Source organism: Bubalus kerabau, chromosome 12, assembly GCF_029407905.1.
Source record: "Bubalus kerabau isolate K-KA32 ecotype Philippines breed swamp buffalo chromosome 12, PCC_UOA_SB_1v2, whole genome shotgun sequence".
Taxonomy (NCBI): Eukaryota; Metazoa; Chordata; class Mammalia; order Artiodactyla; family Bovidae; genus Bubalus; species Bubalus kerabau.
In genome coordinates, this window is record NC_073635.1 from 30,535,228 (window position 1) to 30,559,685 (window position 24,458).

General features: G+C 46.9%; 1 protein-coding gene across 1 annotated transcript; it reads right to left on the reverse strand.

Moving 5' to 3' along the window:
* Positions 1-5,912: 5,912 nt before the first annotated feature.
* Positions 5,913-23,430, reverse strand: MEDAG (mesenteric estrogen dependent adipogenesis). The gene is made up of 5 exons (XM_055542440.1): positions 22,976-23,430; positions 12,342-12,451; positions 10,312-10,424; positions 9,581-9,866; positions 5,913-7,126 (listed from the first exon to the last, which is right to left on the reverse strand). Exons 1-5 carry the CDS (start codon positions 23,251-23,253, stop codon positions 7,002-7,004), a joined length of 912 nt encoding a protein of 303 aa, XP_055398415.1. The 5' UTR covers positions 23,254-23,430; the 3' UTR covers positions 5,913-7,001.
* Positions 23,431-24,458: the final 1,028 nt, after the last annotated feature.

Sequence of the window (24,458 nt, forward strand, 5' to 3'; positions counted from 1 at the left end):
TGGCACCAAAAACTGTGTTTTGTACTTGTTGATGTAACTGTTCTTCTGTCCCCACAGATTGGACTGTGTCCCTCTCCCCCAGGTATGTTAGCATTTTCACAGAATGTAGAGGGTTTTATATTATTGGCAGCTACCTGGTAATCTGGTACATACTAGCTGTTTAGTAATATTGAATGTCTCCAAGTTAGGATACAGCTATTACCTACTTCCTTAGCTGGTAAAGAATCTGCCTGCAATGAGGGAGATCTGTGTTCTATCCCTGGGTTGGGAAGATCCCCTGGAGAAGGGAAAGGCTACCCACTCCAGTATTCCGGCCTGGAGAACTCCATGGACTGTGTAGTCCATGGGGTGGAAAGGAGTTGGGCATGACTGAGTGACTTTCACTACCATTACCCACTTAGGGCTTCCCAGGTGGCGCTAGTGGTAAAGAACCTGACTGCCAATACAGGAGATGCCAAAGGCTCGGGTTCAATCCCTGGGTCAGGAAGATCCCCTGGAGAAGGGAATGGCTACCCACTCCAATATTGTTGCCTGGAGGAGTCCATGGATGGAGGAGCCTGGAAGGCTACAATCCAGGGGTCGCAAAGAGTCAGATGTGACTGAAGTGACTTCGCATGGGTTACCCACTTCGGTGCAAAGAGAAAACAGTATATAGGCACTGGAGACTGCCAGCTCCACGTTTAAAAAGCAATTTACGACAATCCCTTATCCTTTCAAGGAGTTATTCTAACACAGATCTTAGATAAACATGTTTACATGCAAGTGCTAAAAAAGTTCTTCATTTTTAGCCTAAAAATGAAGTGCTAAATAAGAATTTTCTGAGAGTAGAGTCCCATCCATGTAATGGAATGACTGTAACACATTTAGACTCTGAAATTTGTGGCAATGAATGCGGGACACACAGACTTCTATGTTATTAGAAGGAATCATCTAAATTAAGATTTAGTAGTGAAGTCTAAATTAAGCAAGTAACACCCAATAACAGATTACTGTCTGGAAATAGTAGCGCTCATTAGCATAGTATAATTTAAAAGAGGTATATTTTAAAAATAGAGCAGTGAGTATATAGAATTTTAAAAGTGAATTTTTATTAATATCTTATGTTTGACTTCTCCGGGCAGGCTGTGAAATGGGCAAGGGGTGGGGTGGGTTGGGTACACACTGAACTGAGAGCCAGAAGATCTGTCAGTTTTTACCTGGGGGCCTTGGGCACAAAGCAGATACAGTTCCAAGTCTCAGCTGTCTTATCTGTAAAGTGAATATACGAGCACCCACCTCACTGGGCTGTAAAAACGAATAATTCTAACGATACTTTATAAATCATAAAGCCATACACACCTATGGTATTGCTCTTTTGTCTTATTGCTCTTCTGATCTTCATTCCTTTTTGTAGTCTTTCATTTCTGCTTCAAAATGGATGGTTCTTACAGGTCCATTTCATTGTGAGCAGTACAGTGCTCTTCTTGCCTTTGAATTTGGGTTCCTTGAGGCAACTAGAGACTTCCCTGGTGGCTCAGACGGTAAAGCGTCTGCCAACAATGCGGGAGACCCTGATTCAAACCCTGGATCGGGAAGATCTCCTGGAGAAGGAAATGTAACCCATTCCAGTATTCTTGCCTGGAGAATCCCATGGACGGAGGAGCCAGGTAGGCTACAGTCCATGAGGTCACAAAGAGTCGGACATGACTGAGCGACTTCACTTTCACTTTCACTTGAGGCAACTCCATTCAAGGATTAAGTAGAAATGTTTCCCTTTCTTCTTTCCCTTAACAGATACTAAGCACCGGAAGTGAGCCGTATGATGTATGTTAGAGGCATTAAGGGTTATTACTGGAGCTTTGGGATAGGTGGGTGGGTGGGAGGCAGTGAAAGCAACCTAAAAGGATTGACTGAGCTGAGCTCCCTTGGAGAGTAAGATCAAACCAGTCCATCCTAAAGGAAATCAACCCTGAATATTCACTGGAAGGACTAATGCTGAGGCTGAAGCTCCAATACTTTGGCCACCTGATGGGAAAAGCCAACTCACTGGAAAAGACCCTGGTGCTAGGAAAGAGTGAAGGCAGGAGGAGAAGGGGCAACAGAGGATGAGATGGTTGGATGGCACCACTGATTCAATGGACATGAGTCTGAGCAAACTCCAGGAGACAGGGAAGCCTGGTGTGCTGCGGTCCATGGTGTTGCAAAGAGTTAGACACGATTGAGCGACTGAACAAGCTTCCAAAGGCACTCAGAAGGCAACCAGGTGAAGAGGGAGTGGCGCCCAAAGGCTGAGTGAGGCCCCAGAAGCGGGGACCGGCCTGTGTCCTTCAAAACCCCTGAGAACCTGGTGTTGCCGTTCTATGAAAGAGGAGGGGGAGAGCCTAGCAGAAGGCCCAGCAGCCACTCTGGGAAACTTGGGCTCCACCTGAATGTGAGTAGAATGCACTGAAGTGGATTAGGCAACAGTGTGAAGGATCAGTTTAAGTAAATCCTCTTTTCCAGGAGTAAGAGAGGCAAGGTTCCATATCCCCTGCCAAAGTGAGTCAATCACACAGAAACTAAGACACTGAGTCTTCCAATACGCCTTTGAAAGAGTTTTGAATTGATCAAAACCAAATGGGGGCTTCCCAAGTGGCTCTAGTGGTAAAGAACCCACCTACCAATGCGGGAGACATAAGAGAGGCAAGTTCGTTCCCTGGGTCAGAAAGATCCCCTGGAGAAGGAAATGGCAACCCGCTCTGGTACTCTTCCCTAGAGAATCCCACGGACAGAGGATTCTCCCTGGCTGCAGTCCATGGAGTCATAGAGTCAGACACGACTGAAGCAACTTGGCACACACACAAAACCAGTTGAGAGTAGCTGCATCGAATGGGTTAAATGTTAATTGGTTGTTCCCAATTTAAATGATTACAATCAATTTCTGTCTGCCACGCGCATGGACAGAAGAAGCATAAGATGAAGAAGTAAGGACGGGGGTGGGTGGTGGAGGGAGGAGACAGCAAGGAAAGAACACTTGAATTTTGCCCGTTTAAGAGAAGAGAGTCTAGTGGGGGAAGAAGGAATGGGTCAGGTAGAGGGTTATTACCTGAAAGGAGAGAAGAGTAACCAAGTTCATAGGCCAAGGCTAAGGAGCCACGAGAGAGAACTTGACCCTCCAGGGAGGGTGGATGGGGCCCCAGCCTGGAGGAAGTAGATGTGCCAGGAAGTGGTCCCCAAACTGAGCATGTCTGCCACCACCTGGGCATCTGGTGAGGACACAGGTTCTGAGTCAGTAAGTCAGGGCAGAGGGTGGGGAGAGGGTAAGATTCTGCTTTTCTAACAAGACCCGCAGGTGATTCACGACATTTGAGATGGATAGATCTAGAGCCATGTCCCGGGACCAGCAGCCTTTGGCATCACCTGGGAGCTTGTTAGAAACGCAGACGTCTGCTCAGGCTCCATCCAGACCTCCTGGATCAGGATCTGCAGCCTCACCCTCAAGAGATTCCAGGGCACATTCCAGCCTGAGGAGCTCTGCTTTGGTTGACAGGAGATGCAAGCTTGGAGAGGGAGTGGGAAAGTTGGTGGGAGACTCGGCTGGTGGCTGCTTCCAAAAGCCCAGAAAAGGTCACAGATATTCTTCAGCGATGCCAAGTGCTTTGGGTACCAATATGATGAGTGGGGTTTTTCTGACTTGCTTGTTATATTTGGGCAAAAGACTTCCAGTTACTATGTGGTATGCAGTGCTTTTATTTTTATTCAAGTCTCTTTATGTAAAATATATATATATATACTGCCATTTCTCTTTTAGCTGATTGATTACCTTGTAAAACATTTCTTCAATTTCTGTGATGGACTCTGTGTTATTAAGGGTTCTCTAGAGAAAAAGAACCAATAGTGTGTGTGTGTACAGACAGAGAGACTTAGTTTAAGGAATTGGCTCCCACACTTGTGGGGCCTGGCAATTCCTAAATCTGAAAAGTAGGCCAGCAGGCCAGAGGCCCAGGATGGCCTGGGGCAGAACGAGGTCCAGGTCTTCCTGAGGTCACCTGGTTCCTATCTGCCACCAAGAGGGGTTGTGGTTAAGCAATCCAAGAATGACTGCTATCCTTCCATTGAAAAATCCAGAAAAGAAAACCCCATACTAGTCTCTCTTAGGACAGTCCAGTTTAACAGGGTAAATTCTAAGCTCTGCTTCTAACTTGCCACTCACCAAACTCACATTTTATTCAAATAAAGCCGTAACAGCAAGTTCAGACCTTTGATTCTATTAAAACCTTGTCAATAGTACATACATGTCACCTCCCTCCTGGGCCATCTCTGTTGTCTTCTGATTCTTGAGTTTTTGTCTTCTCTGAACTCTTAAGAGTAATTATTCATGCCTTACACTGTTGGTTCTCTCAAGTTTATTCAAGCCATGAGTATCAAGTGTGAACATTCATTTAAAATCTGTTGGACCAGCATTTATCCTTCCAAATGAATGTTCTCTTCTTCAAAGTAATCATTTATTATAATGACACTGCTATTGCTTAAAGCATCTTTGAAATGCGTTAGAAACTCTGTTCAGAAATTGATGCACATTCTTTTGAATTTCTTAAATATGGGTATAACTTTGCTCTTTGAAGATAGAGTACTTGAAACAGAAGACGTTTGAGCTGATAATTAAGGTAAGCAATCGAGTTAGGCAGTGTTATCCTTTGGCCGAAATTCAAACTCTAACCATGAGGTAATAAGAGAAAAATTCCCTCCTGTAGATAATGTCCGGATTTGCATTCTTTTGGAACAAATTAATAGCTTCCAAGGTGACTCTGTCACTGAGCTCTTCTGTAATCTGTCACTTGGATAAATCAATCATTACATGTTTATTTTAAAACTAAATTTTACACTTACCGTCATTAATTTTATCACCAAAACTGGATCATAAGCATTTTAGATGCTTTCAATTTTGAATGTGTCCCTGAGCACTGATACTATTGTTCTTACTAGCTGAGCACCTGTCTGTTACAAGACTGGACACTCCTTGAAAGCAAGGGCCATGTTTTAGGCACCATTACTCACCAGCCCTCAGCTTCCCTGGTGGCTCAGATGGTAAAGAATCCACCTATAATGTGGGAGACCTGGGTTCAATCCCTAGGACAGGAAGACTCCCTCGAGGAGGGCATGGCAACCCCCTCCAGTATTCTTGCCCCGAGAATTCCATGGACAGAGGAGCCTGGCAGGCTAAGTCCATGGGGTTTCAGAGAGTCAAACACGACTGACCAGCTAAGCACACACACATATTTCCTTAGAGGCTGTGGATAGAACTTTGCTAAATGAATATCGAATGAGTGAACGCACTTGGTTCCGAGTCAACTGATAACAAATTTTAATGATAAAAGAAAACTTTTAGATCTTTAGTCCATTCCTGGAGTGATGACTGATGGCTTTTCAAAAAATGGACTTTGTCAATTTTTGTGAATAGAGTTTCTATTCCCTTTGGGAAGTATATACTATTGGATATCCACCTAAGGTTTATTTGCTCTGGTATAAAACTTATTTGATTGTTAATACTCTTCATTTTGCACTGAATTTGAATAATAAACATTTATCATTTTCTGTTATTAAGGAAGATTCCCATTTTCTGAAACATCAGCATCACTTTTTTTCCTCCAAATACTTCATAGACTTGTTATTCAAAAAAGGCTCTTCTTTTTAAAAATTTTTGTTTATTTATTTTTGGGTGTGCCCTGCAGCATGCGTGATCCTTGTTACCTGACCAGAGATCAAACCTGCACCCCCTGCATTGGAAGCACAGAGTCTTAACCACTGGACCACTGGGGAAGTCCCCCAAAAGGCTCTTCCTGAGAAAGTTATAAAACCACAATTCTTACTGTAAGTTAGTAAGTTACAAGGCCAACATACCACCTGCATAGCATGATGGAATGGTCACACACATTGGTCACAAATTTAATCAATTCTATGTTGAATGCTAAGGAAACATTTAATTGCACGAATATGGCACATACCATTTCAAATTCAAACGAAAGGACAATCTGTGGTGCTATCAAAATGCATCATACAGGAACATTCTTTAAAAGGATAAGAAAATTATACTCAGGACCCACAAATGTTTCTCATTAGAAGCCTATGTAGCAATTCATTCATGCAGGTTTTTATATGTAGATAGGATGATTTTTTTTTCTTTTTGAAGAACTCCACTGTAGCTATGAGATGAAAAATGTTATTGATGTGACTACAATGTATTATGGTAATATATAGCTTTCTTCTATTTTGCTTTTAGTGTTAGGATTGCTAAAAGCTTATAAAATACCCAGCTGACACTATGTGCTTTTATTAGAGAGGACACGGCCACATACATTATCCTTCTCCCGTCATGTGTGGTATCGCATCACCTGGCCTCTCTCTGCACAGGCCACTTTTTTAAAAGGGAGGCCACGGGAGTTCAGATTTCAGGCAGCGGGGGCAGGCTTGCAATCCTACCAGCCTGGCCGGTCCTCCATCAAGCCTCACCTCCGCTGTTTGTCTTAAGGTTTCATCCCACCAGCAGGATGAAAGACAGACTTGACTTCTGGATAAAGATGTCCTGGACTTTTTGCTCAGCCAGGTTTGCAAGACAGTGGCACTGCTAACCTCACACTTGCTGGGTTTAGGTTCAGACAGGGATGTCCCCAAGCAGAGGGCCAAATCTGGAAATAGGAAGCATCTTGGGGCAAACCCTGGGTAGGATGGCTTCGCCTGGGAAGCCCCCAGGATGCCAGGGTATGTGGTGCCAGGGTATGCCAGGGTATGATGCCTGCTGCTTCCCTCTGGCTCTTTGCAGAAGTGTTCAAAGGAGAGGAACCCTCCAGCCGTGGGGCCAAAGCCTCCCATCCTGAAGTCAGCTGCATCAGACTGCCAAGGCATCGCTCTTGGAAATGCAAGGAAGGGGCTTGTCAGAGGAGAGGGTCTGGAGGTACCCGCCTCCCCACTCTCTCACGTCCCCTTAGCCCTCGATGCTGGCACAGGCCTGGGGTGTAGGAGGAACTGTGGAATATCCAGCCCAATCAGATAAATGGGTTTGGTGTCTCCTCAGATTCCAGAACGCATGGAAATGGCAATTCTACCACAAGAGGCTCCATCAGAGATGATCTGGGTGACAGACTGCAGTTAAAAACTTCATCTATTGAACCTGAAAAAAAAGTAAAAAGGGCCTGCATTATTACCATCTCTGGTAAACCAAAACCCAACAGTACTTAAAACCCACACAACATCCAATGTAACCATTTCAACGTAAACAGAGAATCCTGGCTTCCCCAGAAAAACTCAAAAGACAGAAACATGCTACTTGCTGTTCACCAAGAGGACGCGGATGGTCACCTGCCTCTCCGTAAAGTGGGCATGCAGGTACCGTTTCTCACTTGATGACAGAAGGCCCACAGGTGGGGACCAGATGCCAAGGACAAAGGTCAGTTTCTGAGAAGGAGACTCTAACTGATCACCAGGGCAGAGCCAGTGGAGATGCCTGCCTGGCCACTGATGTGGCTAGACCACCTGAGGTGCATAATTATGGCTCAGATGAGCCTTGAGGAATCCTCCCTCCCCCGCTCTGGAGTAGAAGGGGGCCTCAGGGCTGGGTCAGAGTAAACTTGCAAGGAAGCACTGCCCAACTTCACATGCCCCTCGGTGTCCCCTGGATAACCAGTGGATGCAGCCTGCAGGACAGAGAGTGAGCGATGGTGAAACAGAGAAAGCCTGCCCAGGCTGCCCTGGCCAGGGGGTGAGGCTGGAGGGTGTCCAAGGGAGGATCGGGCATCTGGTATGGGCACAACCAGGCAAGGTAACCTTCCCCAAAAGGATGAGCATATAAACCCCGCTCCCCACCACCACACATGGCTGCGATGGGACAGAACATAAAGGCATCTTTGTAAGAAACACCCAGAAAGAGAACATAAAGCAATACGGAGGGGGAGAAGGGGAGGAGCAGGGAAGGCAGGAGGGAGGGAGCGACACAGAGACAGAGGGAAGCTGCTTCCAGGATAAGAAATAACCGGGAGTAAGCGACTGATCTGATCTGATCTGATCTGAAGCTTCCCTGGTGGCTCAAATGGTAAACAATCCACCTGCAGTGCAGGAGACCTGGGTTCAATCCCTGCGTCAGGAAGATCCTGGAGAAGGGAATGGCAACCCACTCCAGTATTCCTGCCTGGAGAATTCCACGGACAGAGGAGCCTGGCAGGCTACAGTCTTCAGGGTTGCAAAGAGTTAGACGTGACTAAACAATTAATACACACTTCAAGCATTTTTGCTAGAAACATTGGAAGAAAGCAACTGTCAGGGAAAACAATTAGTGAAGCATCTGTATTCTTAAAAAAAATTTTTTTTAACTGCAGGTTCATAGAAACTGGTGGATTTTTTGGCTTGAGTGTTTTTCTTTGTTGGCAATTAGCTGCAAGAGTCCTGGTTCAAGGAAGTTGCCTTTCAGCACAGACTAGCCTGGGACAGAGGGCAGGCTCAGCAGAAGACAAATCCAGACAAGACTTGACTGGTGTCACTGCCTTAGCCACACCACCTGAAAAGTCTTGCCAAATCCTGGGGAGGAGCTACTGGATAGAAAATCCAGAACGCACCAGATATGACCGGCAGTTTGTTAAGAGAAGAAGTCTCAAGGGTTACTCTTTAGTAGTCTTAGAAACCCTGGAGAACATTCCAAATATATTTTTTATAGTTTTATTGATTTTATTTATTTTCTGGCTGTGCTAAGTCTTTGTTGCTGCATGGGCCTTTCTCTAGTGGTAAGTGCGGGCTACTCTCTAGTTATGATGGGAGGGCGTCTCATTGTAGTGGTTTCTCTTGTTGCCGAGCACAGGCTCAATATTGCGGCGCAAGGGCTTACTCTGAGGTATGTGGGATCTTCCCAGACCAGGAATGGAGCCCGTGCCTCCTGCATTGGCAGGCAGATTCTTTATCACTGAGCCACCAGGGAAGCCCTCAAACATTTTTAAAGATGGATGTCTCGACCATGTGTCTTCCTCCCCTAACCAACACGTTTCCCTAACATTCTGTTGCCCTGAATATGCACATCAGGAAAACATCATTCTTCTTTAGTTAAATTATTATTAAAAATACTTCAATGAGCATTAACATGCATTTATGTTAACAATATATTTTAAAATTATTTTCTGAGTATGCTGCACAGTGAAACCACTGAGAGAAAACCTTAAGAAGCCTAAAAGGAAAAGTCATTATATTCTTTTTAAAAAAATTTATTGGAGTGCAGTTGATTTACAGTGTTGTGTTAGTTTACTATATTTCTTTTTGGTAGTAAATGTTTCTCACTTCTTACTTTCTGAAAAATGTGATATTATATTTCCCCTTTATCAAGAGACCTTTCCTTTTCCATTACTTGATTCTTTTCTCCCGTGATATTATTCTACCCTTCAACTATCGTTCTGGGGGAACTTGAGAACTTTTTTTAAAAGGTCAGATTTATTTTTTCATTTAAAAAAATTTTCTGGCCCCTCCACATGGCATGTGGGATCTTAGTCCCCTGATCAGGGACTGAACCTCTCTCCCTGCAGCGGAAGTGCAGAATCTTAATCACTGGACCACCAGAGAAGCCCCTACTTGAGAGTTTTTAACATACCTCTAGAAGTTACGCTGAATTTTCGATCGGAAAAACTGCTCCTTCGGATTAAAGGTTCACTCATTTTTTCCAGAAATAATTTAATGGTCTCCTTCTTTTCTGGGCTTGTACTTGACAAATTTAGAACTTTTCCATTCACTTTTACAGTGGAATTGCTGAGCCCAAACCAATAGAAGAAATCAAACAATGCATCGGCTTTGAATTCATACGCAAAGCTCAAATCTTCTCCGTTAACAACCTTGTTTCCTGGAGGGAAAAAATTCTTTACTGCCTCTTGAAAATCAAACTGAAAGAGAAAGAAGCATTTAATTAATTACATGGATATAACTATAACATTATATTATAGACATACATTACCATACAATTATATTATAGAATTAACAGCTGTCCAAATGTCCAAAATATCACACCCTTTATTTCTCTTTCTGACATAATTTTAAATAGGTGTCTTTATTTAAAAACAAACAAACAAATCTTTACCTTTGCATAAGTTCCATCAAGTTCAAGGTAAAGACCTTGAACTGCTTGGTCAAACTGATATTTATTCTTACCCCATTTCTCAGAAGTTGCTAGAAACTAAGTTCACCTTATTGGTAGTGATAATGCAGCAATAGAAAATGTCAGTCTGGATTCAGTTAAGTGAGAGTTAAGCTTTAGGGACTCCATCCTGGCTTGCAATGTCCAGACCCCCTTCTGTGTTGGCAGCCCTGGATTAACACAGGCCAACTCACCTGGAGCCGGTAGCTTTCTCCAATCACTGAGGAAATGACCATGTCCATCCCCTGCTCTATCTGTCTTCTTATCTTGGGGTGCCTTGTGTTCACAAGAAACGCATATGTCCTTTCTAGAAATGAGGAAGCACAAGTCAAAAACAAGGGCGCTCTTGTGACCTAGACCTACTTCTTAGAGAATTGTCGGCTTTCCGGTCACCAGCAAGCCAAATGACATCAAGGGCTCAGATGCGCTAACAAGCATTCCTTGTTACACTGTGATCTGTTCCTGGCCCCTCCTGCAGAGAAGGGCATCTTGACTTTGAACTATGAAGCGAGCAGGGGATCTAAATGACTCCGAACAAGATGAGCAGAGAATCAGCTCTATGAATCTGAATGAGGATGGGCGTGTTTGAGGAAGTCTCTTTGGAATTTGTAGGCCCATTCTTACTCTCTTGGACTCATTTTTAAATAAGAACATTTTAGAAGTAAGTTTAAGAAATTCTAACGCTATCACAGAACTTATGCTCGTGACTCTCCACATATCACTTTGAGCAGGAGGAAGATGGGCAAATGGAGATATTTTCATATAGGAATTTGAGCTAATTTAGTTGCTATCAGTTTGATTTCCTGGAAGAAACAATAAAGGGATATCTTTGAAATTTGAAGGCCACAGCATGAAACATGAAAGCATCTACAAGCATTTTTCTTTTCTTTAAAATTAATTTTTATTTAAGAATAATTGCTTAATAGTGTTATGTTAGTTTCTATTGTACAGCAAAGTCAGTCAACTACACGTATATATATCTCCCCTCTTTTTTGGATTTCCTTCCCATTTAGGCCACCACAGAACACTGAGTAGAATTCCCTGAGCTATACAGTAGGTTCTCATTAGTTATCTATTTTATACATAATATCAAGAGTATATATACGTCCATCCCAATCTCCCAATTCATGCCACCCTCCCTTTCGCCGCTTGGTGTCCAGACCAAGCTTTGCAAATAACATTTATTTCCTTTATCCCAGTTTTCTCATCTGTGAGAGACAGAGAGAGAAAACTAGGAGTCTCATCTGTAAGAACCCACCTGCAATGCTGAAGACCTGGCTTCAATCCCTGGGTTGGGAAGATCCCCTGGAGAAGGGAAAGGCTACCCACTCCAGCATTCTGTCCTGCAGAATTCCATGGACTGTATAGTCCATGGAGTCGCAAAGAGTCGGACACGACTGAAGTGACTTAGCAGCAGCAGAAGCAGGGTGACTTTCACTATCACTATCTCATCTATAAAATGGGGGTGGTATAAGTACCACATAGGCAGGATGACCAGGCATCCTAGTTATGCCTGAGTCAGTTCTAGTTTATACCTTTGTCCCAGCATAATTATTACAATTTCTGTTTTCAGGTTCAAAAATGTTCTCCTTTGGATGACATGCCCCACGGGGTTTTTGCCCAATTATTGACATTAGCTCATTCCTCACAGGAGTATTTGATACAGGGTAGGCACCCCACTCCAGTACTTTTGCCTGGAAAATCCCATGGATGGAGAAGCCTGGTAGGCTGCAGTCCATGGGGTTGCTAGAGTTCGACACCCCTGAGCGACTTCACTTTCACTTTCATGCATTGGAGAAGGAAATGGCAACCCACTCCAGTGTGCTTGCCTGGAGAATCCCAGGGATGGGGGAGCCTGGTGGGCTGCCGTCTATGGGGTCGCACAGAGTCGGACACGACTGAAGTGACTTAGCAGCAGCAGCAGACAGTATGATATATCATCATCATCATCACTCCAGTCATTTTTGCAACCCCTTCAGGCTCAGAGATCACTTCCTGCCAAGACAGGAAGTACAAAAGAAAACTCAGAGACAGATGGCTTCTGCCGCAGGGTCATTTAGAGGTATGCTCTGCAGGCCTCTGCTGATGGCCTAACCCATCTAGCTTCCAGCCTTGCACAAGCTGACACCCTCTCTGCTTTCTCCACATCCAACTTCTGCCTCATCAACAGGCCACAGTCCACAGCCCAGAAAGGCAGAACCAAACCCAAACTTTATACACCTACCTTTCAAGGAGTCTTTCTTGGTCTGTACATGAACAAAGAAGAGCATTGGTTTGCTCAATATAGTTTCCCTGTAGTCTTTATAATCGCAGTAGTTGGTCAGTTCCACATATCTGTGAAAAAAGCAGAGATGATTACAAATGCTATGTAGCCTTCCACTGAAGTCAGGACAGGCATGTACTAGACACATGTCTGCTATATCCACAGACCCTCCAAGGGAAGTCCTCTAAAATGTATTCTTCGGGAGGCAGCCATATCTTATATCAAATAAGTAATTCCCCCTCCCCTGGTTGACAGACAGATCAACATGCCACCCAAAGGTGGCCTGGGGCTGGGGGGAGCCTGGCACCAGCATTCAGCTCTCAGGGGCAGCCTTTACCAGATGATGACCACTACCATCTGTTTGGGCTGTAAGATAGCAGTGTGTGTGTGTGTGTGTGTGTGTGTGTGCGCACGAGTGTGCACTAAGTCATGTCTGACTCTCTGTGACCCCATGGATTGTAGCCCACCAGGCTCCTTTATCTGTGGGATTTTCCAGGCAAAAATACCCAAGTGGGTTGCCATGCCCTTCTCCAGGGTATCTTCCCGATCCAAGGATCAAACCCTCATCTCTTGTGTTGGCAACTGGATTCTTTACCACTAGCCACCTGGGAAGCCCCTAAGATAGTGCTACCAGAGCACTATGTACCCCTGAATTGAGAATGAATTATACTTCATAAGTGGGCTTCTCAAGGTCTTCTCCAGTGCAGTCATCCTAACTGATGGATCTGAAATTTTCCTTTCCTTCTCTTGTTCTCTTCCCTTTTCTAATCCTGAGATAAACCCAGCCCCCTCCAGAGATGCAATATTCACATGAATTACTTCACATCTCCCCCGATTGTAAGCTTGTACAGTTTTAAAAAACTAATGCAGGATTTCTGCCCAGGGCCCTATTCAATTTAGCCTCCTTGGTCTTAGTTCATTATTTCAACCCAGGAAGATCTTTTTGCTTTTTCACTGTGTCTTCCAGCATGTCAGTTTCCTCTCCCTACTCTACACATTTTCCAAGCCACCTTTCTGTGTCTCTACCTGCATTGTTGATTTAAAAGAAGAAAGATGTAAATTGGCTTCTTTCAAGAAGATGGCTAATTTTCTAGCCAAACCCAAGTTCAGAAGCGGCGTGGACACGGGTGGGCTGAGAGGTACCCAGCGGGCTGGGGGATGCATCTGCCCTGAGCCCTCTTCAAGACAGGGCGGCCTCCCCACTGATGGGCATCGCTGTGAGGTCTGCGTGGGGTGAATGGGGGGCTTTTGCTATAGGGCTGTGTGTTGGCTTCTACTCCCAGGCAGAGACCACTCCTGCATTTCTGGTTTGTGGTCCTTCCAGAATCTGACCTGAAAAATCACGGTCTTGGGGACCACCTGCAGCTGGGGAGCTCTGGCCAACACAGTCCGCAGCCTCCTTCCCCATCAACCTGCTTAGAGGGGCTGGAGCTGGAGACCCAGACCAAAGCCTGGGTCAAGAGCAGTGGGAGAATTTATCTACCCCCAAGTCAGAAAACACAGCTTCCACTCGTCTGCCTCCAGCTCCGTCTCTTAGAAATCTGTGTCATCATCTTTTTTTCTGGGATTGTCAGATCCGATATTGAGAGCTTTTAAAACCTGACCCCCGATGGAGCACCTGCAATGCTTCCTGCCTATTTCACCAGGCTTTTAATGCGGCCTCCACCTCCCAACCCTGGGCATGGGGGTGGGGATGGTGGTTAGGGGGCTGCTCCCGTGATGGGTGAGGGGGACACAGGCTGGTGCATCCAGGCAATGAGGGGTGGGGGGGCTGGTGTCCCTGTTCAGGGGTGTGGGTGCGAGGGGACAGGAGTTGGGGAGAGGAGGGTTGGGGTGGAGAAGGGGGGAGCCATGGAATGGACTGGGTGAGAGAACACAGATGCAGACTGGGATCTGCATGGCTTTTCCTCCATGCCTCCCCTCCTGCCCCCCACCGCCCCCCACACCCCGCCCCCGCCGCCACCCTTCCTGGGCAGAACAGGGTGGAGTGAGCATGGGTAAGTGGGCCCCTGAAAGGAAATGTCACCGTTCTTCTTTGTCCCAGCTGACCAACTGCCAAAAGGTCCTGGAGAAAGGAAGCAAAGGAAAAGGAAGGAAGAAGGGAATGACCCTTTGCTGGGTTCCTTCTCTCTCATTCATTCATTCACTAAGCCTGGGTGCTGACCTGTGCCTTACGCGGCTGAGGCGCTCAGGGCCCAGAAGTAGGGGTGGGGTCACAGGACAGCAGTACAGGGGTCCCCCTGTGCTCCCCACCCCCTCTGCCATCCATCTATTTGGCTGTCAAGGACCTAACAAAGGCAGGTGAGAGTGACCAGGGAAGCAAGTGAGGAGAGGCCAGCCAGTGAGGTCTGTGATTTCAGGGGGTGTGAGACAGGGTAGAGAAAGAGGAGCAAAAGCTTATAGCAAAAGAAGCAAAGACCAAGTCTGATTGGAGTAAACGTCAGAGAGACAGATGCACGATGCTGGGCCGGGAGTACCACCTGTGATCCATCCAAAGCAATTTTCACACTCTCCCCACCTTGATTATTATGAAGTGAATTCATAGTTACTGCTACTGCTGCTAAGTCGCTTCAGTCGTGTCCGACTCTGTGCGACCCCATAGACGGCAGCCCGCCAGGCTCCCCCGTCCCTGGGATTCTCCGGGCAAGAACACTAGAGTGGGTTGCCATTTCCTTCTCCAATGCATGAAAGTGAAAAGTCAAATTGAAGTCGCTCAGTCATGTCCGACTCTTCACGACCCCATGGACTGCAGCCTACCAGGCTCCTCCGTCCATGGGATTTTCCAGGCAAGAGTACTGGAGTGGGGTGCCATTGCCTTCTCCGATAGTCAGTTAAGCACTTAATATTTCCCTCAAGGTGATTCCTCTGCTCTCAATAGCCATAGTCTTACAGTCACTCTCTAGGGCGTGCGTGCGTGTGCGTGCGTGCGTGCGTGCATAATACACTGAGAAAGCCTTCAGTCTGGACTTACCCAAATGACAGTGCTCCACTTGCCTCTGCCTAAAATCGATTGTCTCATTGGAGGTATCGTTGGCAGGGAAAAGATAAAAATCTCAACTTGGAAACAATCACCGGTTGGGAAAATAATTGGTTTCCTCCAGAATTCCGCGGAAGAGGCTTTTTCTGAATGCTACAGTACCCTGATCAGAGTCGAGGGACTTGGAGGAGGGAGGGGAAGGGGGGTCTTCTGGAGAGTCACATGTTGAGTTAAATGCATAACTTAAACATGAGTCACTTCTTCTGGAGCCTGAATTTAATAAGATATCCTGAATAATAAGACGACTCTCAACATCATTTAATCTTCCTTTGATGATTTAGAGGCACTTTTAGGATCTTACCCGGGCTGTCAACACATCACAGAGCAGTGCCAGTTATCGCTGTGCCACAGATGTGAGAAAATGCTGCTCACGCGAGAGCTCTGATAACAGAATTTACAGACGAGATTGTGGCAAGATCCCTGCTTAACGCTCTATTGAAACCAGGTTGCAAAGAAGAAATATCCCCTTACATTCATCCATTCCCAGCCTCCCAGATATGGTCCAATTGTTAAACACCTCAGAATCACAGTGGAATAAATAAATGGGAACATCCCTTTTGAATTCAGACATATGCACAGACACTGCCCTTCAGAGGCCTGCTGGTATGAAATTTGGATATGCAAGTCACTAAGATACAAAAAAGACTGAGGACCTAATTGTTAAATCTCACAGGTCTTCAAGTACTGGACATTCAACTAACAGTTTTAAAATGAGCCTGACTAGACTACCTTAGTCTGATGAGACTAGCTATCTTATCTTTCATTATGCATATTTCTGAACTGCTAATGCAGATATTGCTCCTGTGTCCTGGATATTTATTATATTTGCTGAAGTTATCCCTAGGGAAGAGAAGCAGTTGACGAGAGCTGCTTTAAACTCTGATTTCTTCAGTGCTTTTATCCTGGCCCCAGAATGCTCCTAGGTTGGAACTTTCTACACCTGGCTTTCATCCACTGTGATGGGAAAGCATGGTGGTGGTGGTGGTTTAGTTGCTAAGTCATGTCCTACTCTTGCAACGCTATGGACTGTATGTAGCCCGCCAGGCTCCTCTGTCCTTGGGATTCTCCAGGCAAGAATACTGGAGTGCATTGCCATTTCCTTCTCCAGGGGATCCTCCCAACCCAGGGGTTGAACCCAGGTTTCCTGCATTGCAGGCAGATTCTTTACCAACTGAGCTATGAGGGAAGCCGCAGTGGAAAGCATAGTGATTCAAAATAAGAAGATTTAATTTGTATCCTGATTAACTGGCTATGTGAACTCAGTCCCAGAGCCACAGCTCATCATGACCTTGAGTGAGTTACTTAACCCATCTGACCCGGTCCCCTCATCTATAAAAGGGATATAACAGAATCACCGTCCATTTGATGATGTAATGAAGTGCCAATAACATAGACATACAGTCGTGGGCTCATAGTAGATGCTCAACAAACATTATTAGTGTCTTTAATTCTGTCCAACTCCACTGACCCTAGGGTGAAATTCTGTAAGCTTCTGATGCCCAGCCAGGGGTGTGTTCATTCAAGTTACCAGGAAAAGAGGACTATATATAAGTATCTGAAAAATAAATAAGTAAGAGTTTCTCCTTCCTTGATCCAATTTCTTTCCTCATCTTTTTAGTTTGGAAAGCTAAAGGGAACTGCTTAATGAAGGCAATATCTGAAAGATGGGACCAAGAAAGAACATAGAATTTTTGCTTCTAGCAAATCAGGGGTAGCTAAGATCACCCACCCCAAAGATATCTATTCTTCTCCAGTTTCCTTCAGATTTTACATCATCTTGGAATGATTCAAAAGTCACTCCAAATTTTCCCGGCCCCTGAATATTTAAACTGGCTTCCCTCATGGCTCAGCAGTAAAGAATCCGCCTGCTAATGTAGGAGACTTGGGTTCAATCCCTGGGTCGGGAAGATCCCCTGGAAAAGGAAACAGCAAACCACTCCAGTGTTCTTGCCTGGTGAATCCCATGGACAGAGGAGCCTGGTGGGCTACAGTCCATGGGATCACAAAGATTTGATCACAACTTAGCAACTAAACAACAACTGACAATTTGTTGTTAATACTCAAAGACAAATAGAAATTCAAACACACGCTCACATCTGTGTGTGTGTGTTCATTTCTAAAATATGTAGGGAGGAATAGAGAAAAAGAGGAATATATTGGATAGTCCTTGTGTAAAAGGCCCAGAAATTGCTAATATCTTCCACAATTCTTTGCTGTGACTAAGCAAAAGCTTTCAAGGACATTCTTTCCAGTGTCAACTTATTAGTTTTATGCAAAACCTCCCCTACACACTCAAAACAGTTTCTTTGGTTCATCATCTCACCTTCTTCTTCCACCCGACTCTTGTGAAATAAACAAAAATTTCCGATTCATCACTCTAATGTCTGTGGCTCTAATCATTGATATGCATGTTCAATCATTCATTTCTGCAATAAACAGTGACTAAGCAAATATTAGGACAAACCTAGACAGTGTGTTAAAAAGCAAAGACATCACTTTGACAACAAAGGTCCGTACAGTCAAGGCTATGGTCTTTCCAGTAGTCATGTACAGATGTGAGAGCTGGACAGTAAAGAAGGCAGAGTGCCAAAGAACTGATGCTTCTGAACTGTGGTGCTGGAGAAGACTCTTGAGAGTCCCTTGGACAGCAAGCAGACTAAAGCAGTCAGTCTTAAAGGAAATCAACCCTGAATACTCTTGGAAGGACTGATCCTGAGGCTGAAGCTCCGATACTTGATGCAAAGAGCTGACTCATTGGAAAAGATCCTGATGCTGGGAAAGACTGACAGCAGAAGAAGAGGGCAACAGATGAGATTGTTGGATGGCATCACCAATTCAATGGACATGAGTTTGAGCAAACTCCAGGAGATGGTGAGGGACAATGAAGCCTGGCATACCACAGTCCACAGGGTTGAGAAGAGTTGCACACAACTTGGTGACTGAACAACAAAGCACCTACTATGTGCTTGGCACTGGGGCCCTAACAAAGAAAATAGTCTTGCTTTCTAGAAGCATTCAGAAGCCCTTAGGAGAGGGCTAAAAAAAGGTACCATTTCAATATGAAAGGATTCACAACTAAGACCTCATTGCTTATAATCTGATTATTGGACCTACAGCAGTGACATCACAGGGGAGCTTGTAAAACTGCAGAATTCTGGGTCCCTCTCCAGTTGTATCTGATCTAAAATCTGTGTTTTAACAAGCTCCTCAGGAGACTTGCAAGCTTATTAAAAGTTTGAGAAGCTTTGGCCTAGGACACAACCCCTGTTATTCAGAGGCTTACAAACTAATTCATCATTCAAACACACACAGACCAGAGGAATGCACAGTGCCCTGCTTATTGTGTCCACAGGGCTATGTCCTAGCGATGTAAATAAGAAGCAGCAAAGTCAAGAGCCTGGAGTTAGAATCATTTACTGAGCTGAGTCAGGTATAGCAGAAGGGTTGTTCTGTCAGGCCAAATAGACTGCCAATGGGTGGGCAGAAGCAGGAGATGGGAACCCCGGTCGGGGCAGGGAGTCATGGCTTAGCTAAGCCTTGGGGACTGTGGGTAGCTGCATCCAGGCCTGCAGGTGTGTGTTTGCAAGGACTGGAGTGTGGCTGGAAGGACAAAGCGAGGCTCCCAAGGAAGAAAGCAGCAACAGCTCGTGGCATTTTTTTTTTTTTAATTGCACCCGATCTTAAAAAGTATTGCAGGATGCATACCCTTAGTTGAGGCACGTGGGATCTAGTTCTCTGACCAGGGATCGAACCCAGGCCCCCTGCATTGGGAGCTCAGAGTCTTAGTCACTGGAGCACCAGGGAAGTTCTGTGGCTCATGGCTTTTGAATCACCCCATCTGGGTTTGATTTCTGCCTCTGTGACTTCAGCAAGTATTTTAACCTTGTTGAGATGCATATTCTCACCTATAAAATCTGGCTGACAAGAGGTGCCCCATGAGGAGGCTGAAAGATTAAATAGCATGTGAAGCATTTGGCATTGGGGCTGCTTGATGAGAACATAAGCTGACATTGGTCCCGTGATGAAGATGTGCCATTGACTATCTTGAGGGCTTAACAGATTTTAATTCTGAACAACTTATAAAGTTGTTGGCATTATTATTCCCAGTTTACATTTGAGGAGACTGAGTCAGAGAGATGAAGTCACTTTCCCCAGTCATTCAGCTAGTAAGCAGCGGGACTGGGGTACAAACCAAGGCAGCCTGGCCCCAGCACTCATGCTTGTCCACACTTTGTTGCTGTTGTTCAGTCGCTCAGTTGTGTCTGACTCTTTGTGACACTATGGACTGCAGCACACCAGGCTGCCCTGTCCTTCACTATCTCCTGGAGTTTGCTGAAACTCACATCCACTGAGTCAGTGATGCCATCTAACCATCTCATCCTCTATCACCCCCTTCTCCTCCTGCCTTCAATCTTTCCCAGCATCAGGGTCTTTTCTAATGAGCAGGCTCTTTGCATCAGGTGTCCACACTTACCCTAAACTGAATTCCATAAAAACCATAGTTCAACACATGAGAGGTTATTACTTCATCAATACCACTATGTGTCCTGTTTAAGGGGCTGCTATCCTGGGCAGGTCATTAAATCCAAGACTCAGACCTGGGGCCAGAGCAGAGGATTGGTCGTGTCAGGAGCCCACTGAGCACAACAGTAAGGGTGGCCAGGCTCCATGCGGAGATGCTTCTGAGAAGTGGGCCTGGGCCGCAGACAGAGCCCAGGCACCTCCCACCCACCGTGGATGGAGCTGACACTCCCCCCAGTGACAATCTAAGTATGATCCAACCCTGACGCATCCTCCCCTGAGTCTTTATGCCCATGAGTCTCCTCCCTGCCTCCCCTGCACTTCCTGCCCCAGGCGGCTCACCTCAAGGGGGTTGAGACCATCACTCAGCTAAGAGATGCTCAGATCTGAGCAGAAGCAGGTCACAGCACTAGTTTCAGCGGCTTCCTTCATACCCCTGGACTTACTTTCTCTTTTAGGCTGATTATATATGTACTGGCTGATGTAATCCCAGTCATTTATTTAAGGTTCGGGAAATCTATGAGTGCGCTGCTGTGTCCCAGAGGAAGCCAGAATTATTCCAGGTTGGAAGCAGCTAGCTGACAGCCTGGGCTGTAGAGTTAGAAAACTCTGCTGAGAGGCCCTGGCCCTGCAGTTCACCGGCATCTCACCCGGGGAAATTACTTAATCTGAGTCCTAATTTTCTCATCTGTAAAAATGAGAAACAAACAATGGCACCAACTTTGCCAGCTTTTGTGAGACAATAGCTGTGAAATACTTTGCACCAATGCTGAGACTCAAGTAAACATTAAAGAAAAATGTATTTGCTTTTTTTCCAATCAGCCTCTTACATGCTAGAGGACCACTGAAAATAAGGGATTAGAGCTCCTCTTTGTCAAATGTTGGCCATTACATCCCACTAACAGGCTGCATTATAGGAAAAAAAAAAAGAAGGGAAAGCTGTGTGTATGAGTGTGTGATAGTTAATGGTAATTTACACCTGGTACCCTGAGCAAATTTCATTTGTAACATGGGTGGGAATTCTGAGCTTGATTCTGGGATCTTTAGAAGTGTGCTAGAACTTACTGGGAAAGAGTAAATCATGCAAATTCCTCTTCAGTTAAGTTGGCTAGAGATCACCGAAGGAAGGAAGAAAGGAAGAAGTGAACAATAGCTCAAGAGCAACTATTTTGAGACAGGAAGCTGCATCTATCTTCAAACCAAAAACAACTGGGTAAATCTCTGCCAGTTTGAGAAACAGCAACTTCAGACACCTGAATTTTGACTGTGCCTCTCACTCCTGATCCATGAGGACAAAACCTCTCACTGTCGCCCACAACTGTCTTCCCCTTCTTTCTAGAAGGCTCCCTCTGTTCAGACCAGGTTCCCTCCCAGTCCTCTTTCAGGACTGCACACCCACCTGCCACGGTCTGTCCCCCAAGAGGAAGGCAGGTTGTTCCACCTCCCGAATTATTCTCAGATACACCTTGCCATTCCCAGGTACAAAAGCCCTTGCGCTATTGCTTAGCCCATAAGAACCTTGTATTTGCTGATTCTTCTTTGCACCCTGGTCTCTGTTACCTCGTCATTGTTTATTCTGGACTCCAAACTGCCGGGGGAACCACTGCTGTTCAATTTTCCCTTATGGAGGAGGTGTTCAAAGCAAGAGTTTAACAACCAGATTTCAATACCAGTTCAAGTTTTGCAGTGCTGTTGGCTGAGATCAGGGGAGCAAGGACTGCCTGAGACCTAACCTGTAGCTTCAATTAACTCTGGACATTTTTATTTTTCATACTCTGTTCTCAAATACAATGCTTATCTTCTTTTTTAAAATCTCTGCAAATCTGATTTCTAGCTCAGTTCCTACCACCATCCCCTGCTTATGGCTTGGAATTTTCAATTCGCTCAGAAAGGGAGAGATTTTTGCTGGGGAATCCTGTATCAGGCGCTCAGTGAAAGCCCTCACTATCTTTTGAGTGGAAAAGCAAGGTGTTCCCCAGCAGCTTTGAAGAAGGCATTTTAAATATCTCCTTTGGTTTGCTTGCCCGTTGACTTTATTCCACCCATAGGGTGCCCGGGGCTGCTGTCTCTCCCTGGAGCAAAGGCTTTCTAGCTTAATAGATGTCTGCGCATTCATCTCAGAATCAACCTGTCCCGCTTCCTGATACCCAGCTCCACAGCACAAACGCAAGCTCCCCACCCCGCAGGTGAAACTGGAGGCACCGGGTAACCTCTGGAAGCAAGAGACCCCAGCAGATCCCAGGGTGAAACTCGTCCTCCTTTGCCCTCCCAAAAAGCCCGCCTCAGATGGGCTTCAATCCTGCTGCTTTCAAGTCCCCTAGGAAGTGCTTCAGGGACTTTTCCACGGCACTTAAACATTCAGTGACCCTCCATCAAGTTGTTTTGGCCCCAGCTCTGCTCCTGGAAGCCACACTGCACTCATCTTCCCAGAATGGAACTGCCCATCGACAGCCAACTGCCCGCTCGACAGCCCACATGGTCCCTGGGTTGGACTTCACAGGCTTTGGTTCCTTCTCAGACACGGTTTATTATTTCTTTTTTGAAAAGGCAGTGAGGCTAAAGAAGGGAAACTGTAAACTTCCGCTTGCTCTCACCGGGTCTCCCCTCTGGATCCAGCTGATAGCGCAGAAGAGAACAACCTCTCCCCGCCCCTCCCCCACAGGCTAAAGCGAGGGTGTGAGTCTCTGCTTAGCAAGGGTGTGCCTCTAGTTTGAGCTCATTTGACCGGGTTAAGGAGCCAGAAAGGAAGAATCATCAGCCAGTTCCGCGCTCCGCTCCCTGGCCACCCCCTACCATCCTTATGGGCGGCTTGGACAGCTGTGAAATGTCGGTGCAAAGAGCAGAAAAAGCCAGGGCAGGGGGAGCTCCGCACCTCTGGGTGATGTTAACAATGAGAAAAATCTATAAGTGTGATGGGGGGTGGGGGTCCAGGCTGGATCTCTGGAAGTGAGGCATGGGGATGGGGATGGGGGTGGGCAGCGTGGAGGCCTCGGCGGGAACTAGGAGGCGGGCCGGGGTGCGCGGCGAGGCCACCCACCTCCTCATGTAGCTGCTCAGGCGGTAGAGCTGCCCGTCGAGGCGCACGAAACCGTCTCCGAAGACGTTGAAGCCCCCGCGCGCGGAGGCGGGATCCGCGGGCGCGGGCACCACAAGCTGGTCGCCGCGCAGCTGTAAAGCGCCGGGCTGCAGCCGCAGCAGCTGGCCCAGGGGCAGCAGGGCCAGCTCGCAGTCGCACGTCCACAGACTGCGCAGCTCCCCCGACGAGATGGACGTCAGGCTCGGCCTGGCCGCGGGCGCGCTCTCCAGCCCCTCCATGGCCGGGCTCGTGCTCTCGCTGTTGATGGCCCCCGGGGAGGCGCCGGCGCCCCGACTCGGTCCGCCAGGGACCCCGGGACGCCGCTCAGGTTCCCGCCGGCGAGGAGCGCAGAACTGCGGCTACTGCGCCGAGAAAACGGCCCCGGCGCCGCGCGGCCCTTTTATCCCGCGCCGCGCCCCTCCCGGCCCTAGGGCACGACCCCAGACGCTCCGGGCGGGCGCGTCACAGCATCTCAGGACTTGGCACGCTCCCTCCCGGCCGCGCCCGCTCGCGGCCAAGGGTTTACTCATCGCCCTGGGGTCCGCCGCTCCACGCCTGGGGCTGGGCCCGCCCCTGCCTGGACACTGTGTCGGCGAAGGGGGTGGGGGTAGGGACACACACTGCCAGGGGACACTGCCACGGGGACAGTGCCAGGAGGTAGGGAAGCGTCCACCGAGGCTGCGGGGTCAGGCCCGAGGTGGGAGCCAGGGCATGCAGCTGCCCAAGGCACCACACCTCCGCGCACGGGTTGGAGCGAGGCATGCATCCCTCTCCCGGCTCCCCACCTGGGGTCCTGGGTCCTGGGGCAGTGCCGGATCTCTGATCTCTACTCCCAAGTCCCGCCCCCAAGCAGGAGTCAGATGCCAACCACCGTCTCCTATCCTTGCTGTTTTTTCCCTTCTAGATTATTCCGTGAATCTCCCCTGCTCAGCCTTTGCTTCGCCTGGATTCCCTTCTATGTGGAAATCCCACTGGTCATCGTGTCACTTTCCCACAATGGCTTCGTGAATCCCCCGTGGATTCCATCGCTTTGTTCTGCTTGCTTCTCTGGCACGGCAGACCACGGGGAGCAGTGTGTCCAGAGCAGGGGTGGAGGTGGGGAACCGAAGGGACCCAGAGGTCCTCTCCTCCCCTGCCTCCGCAGAGGCTGAGCCCTTCGAGTCCTGGAACATCTCCGGGTGTTCAATCGGGAGATATTTGAGAGTTAGGTGTGGCTCGTTTTGTGCAAGACATGAAAGGAGGGCTTTCCCATTCGGTTTAATTGTACAACGATTTCCAAAACATCTACTAGCGGACAGGAAGAAACCTAAATTCTGAGAAAAGTAGAATGAATAAACATAAGCCCTGCCCTTTCCTAGCGTGTGTGTGTCCTACAGTCGAATCCGACTCTTCGGAACCCTGTGGACTGTAGCCCACCAGGCTCCTCTGTCCATGGGATTCTCTA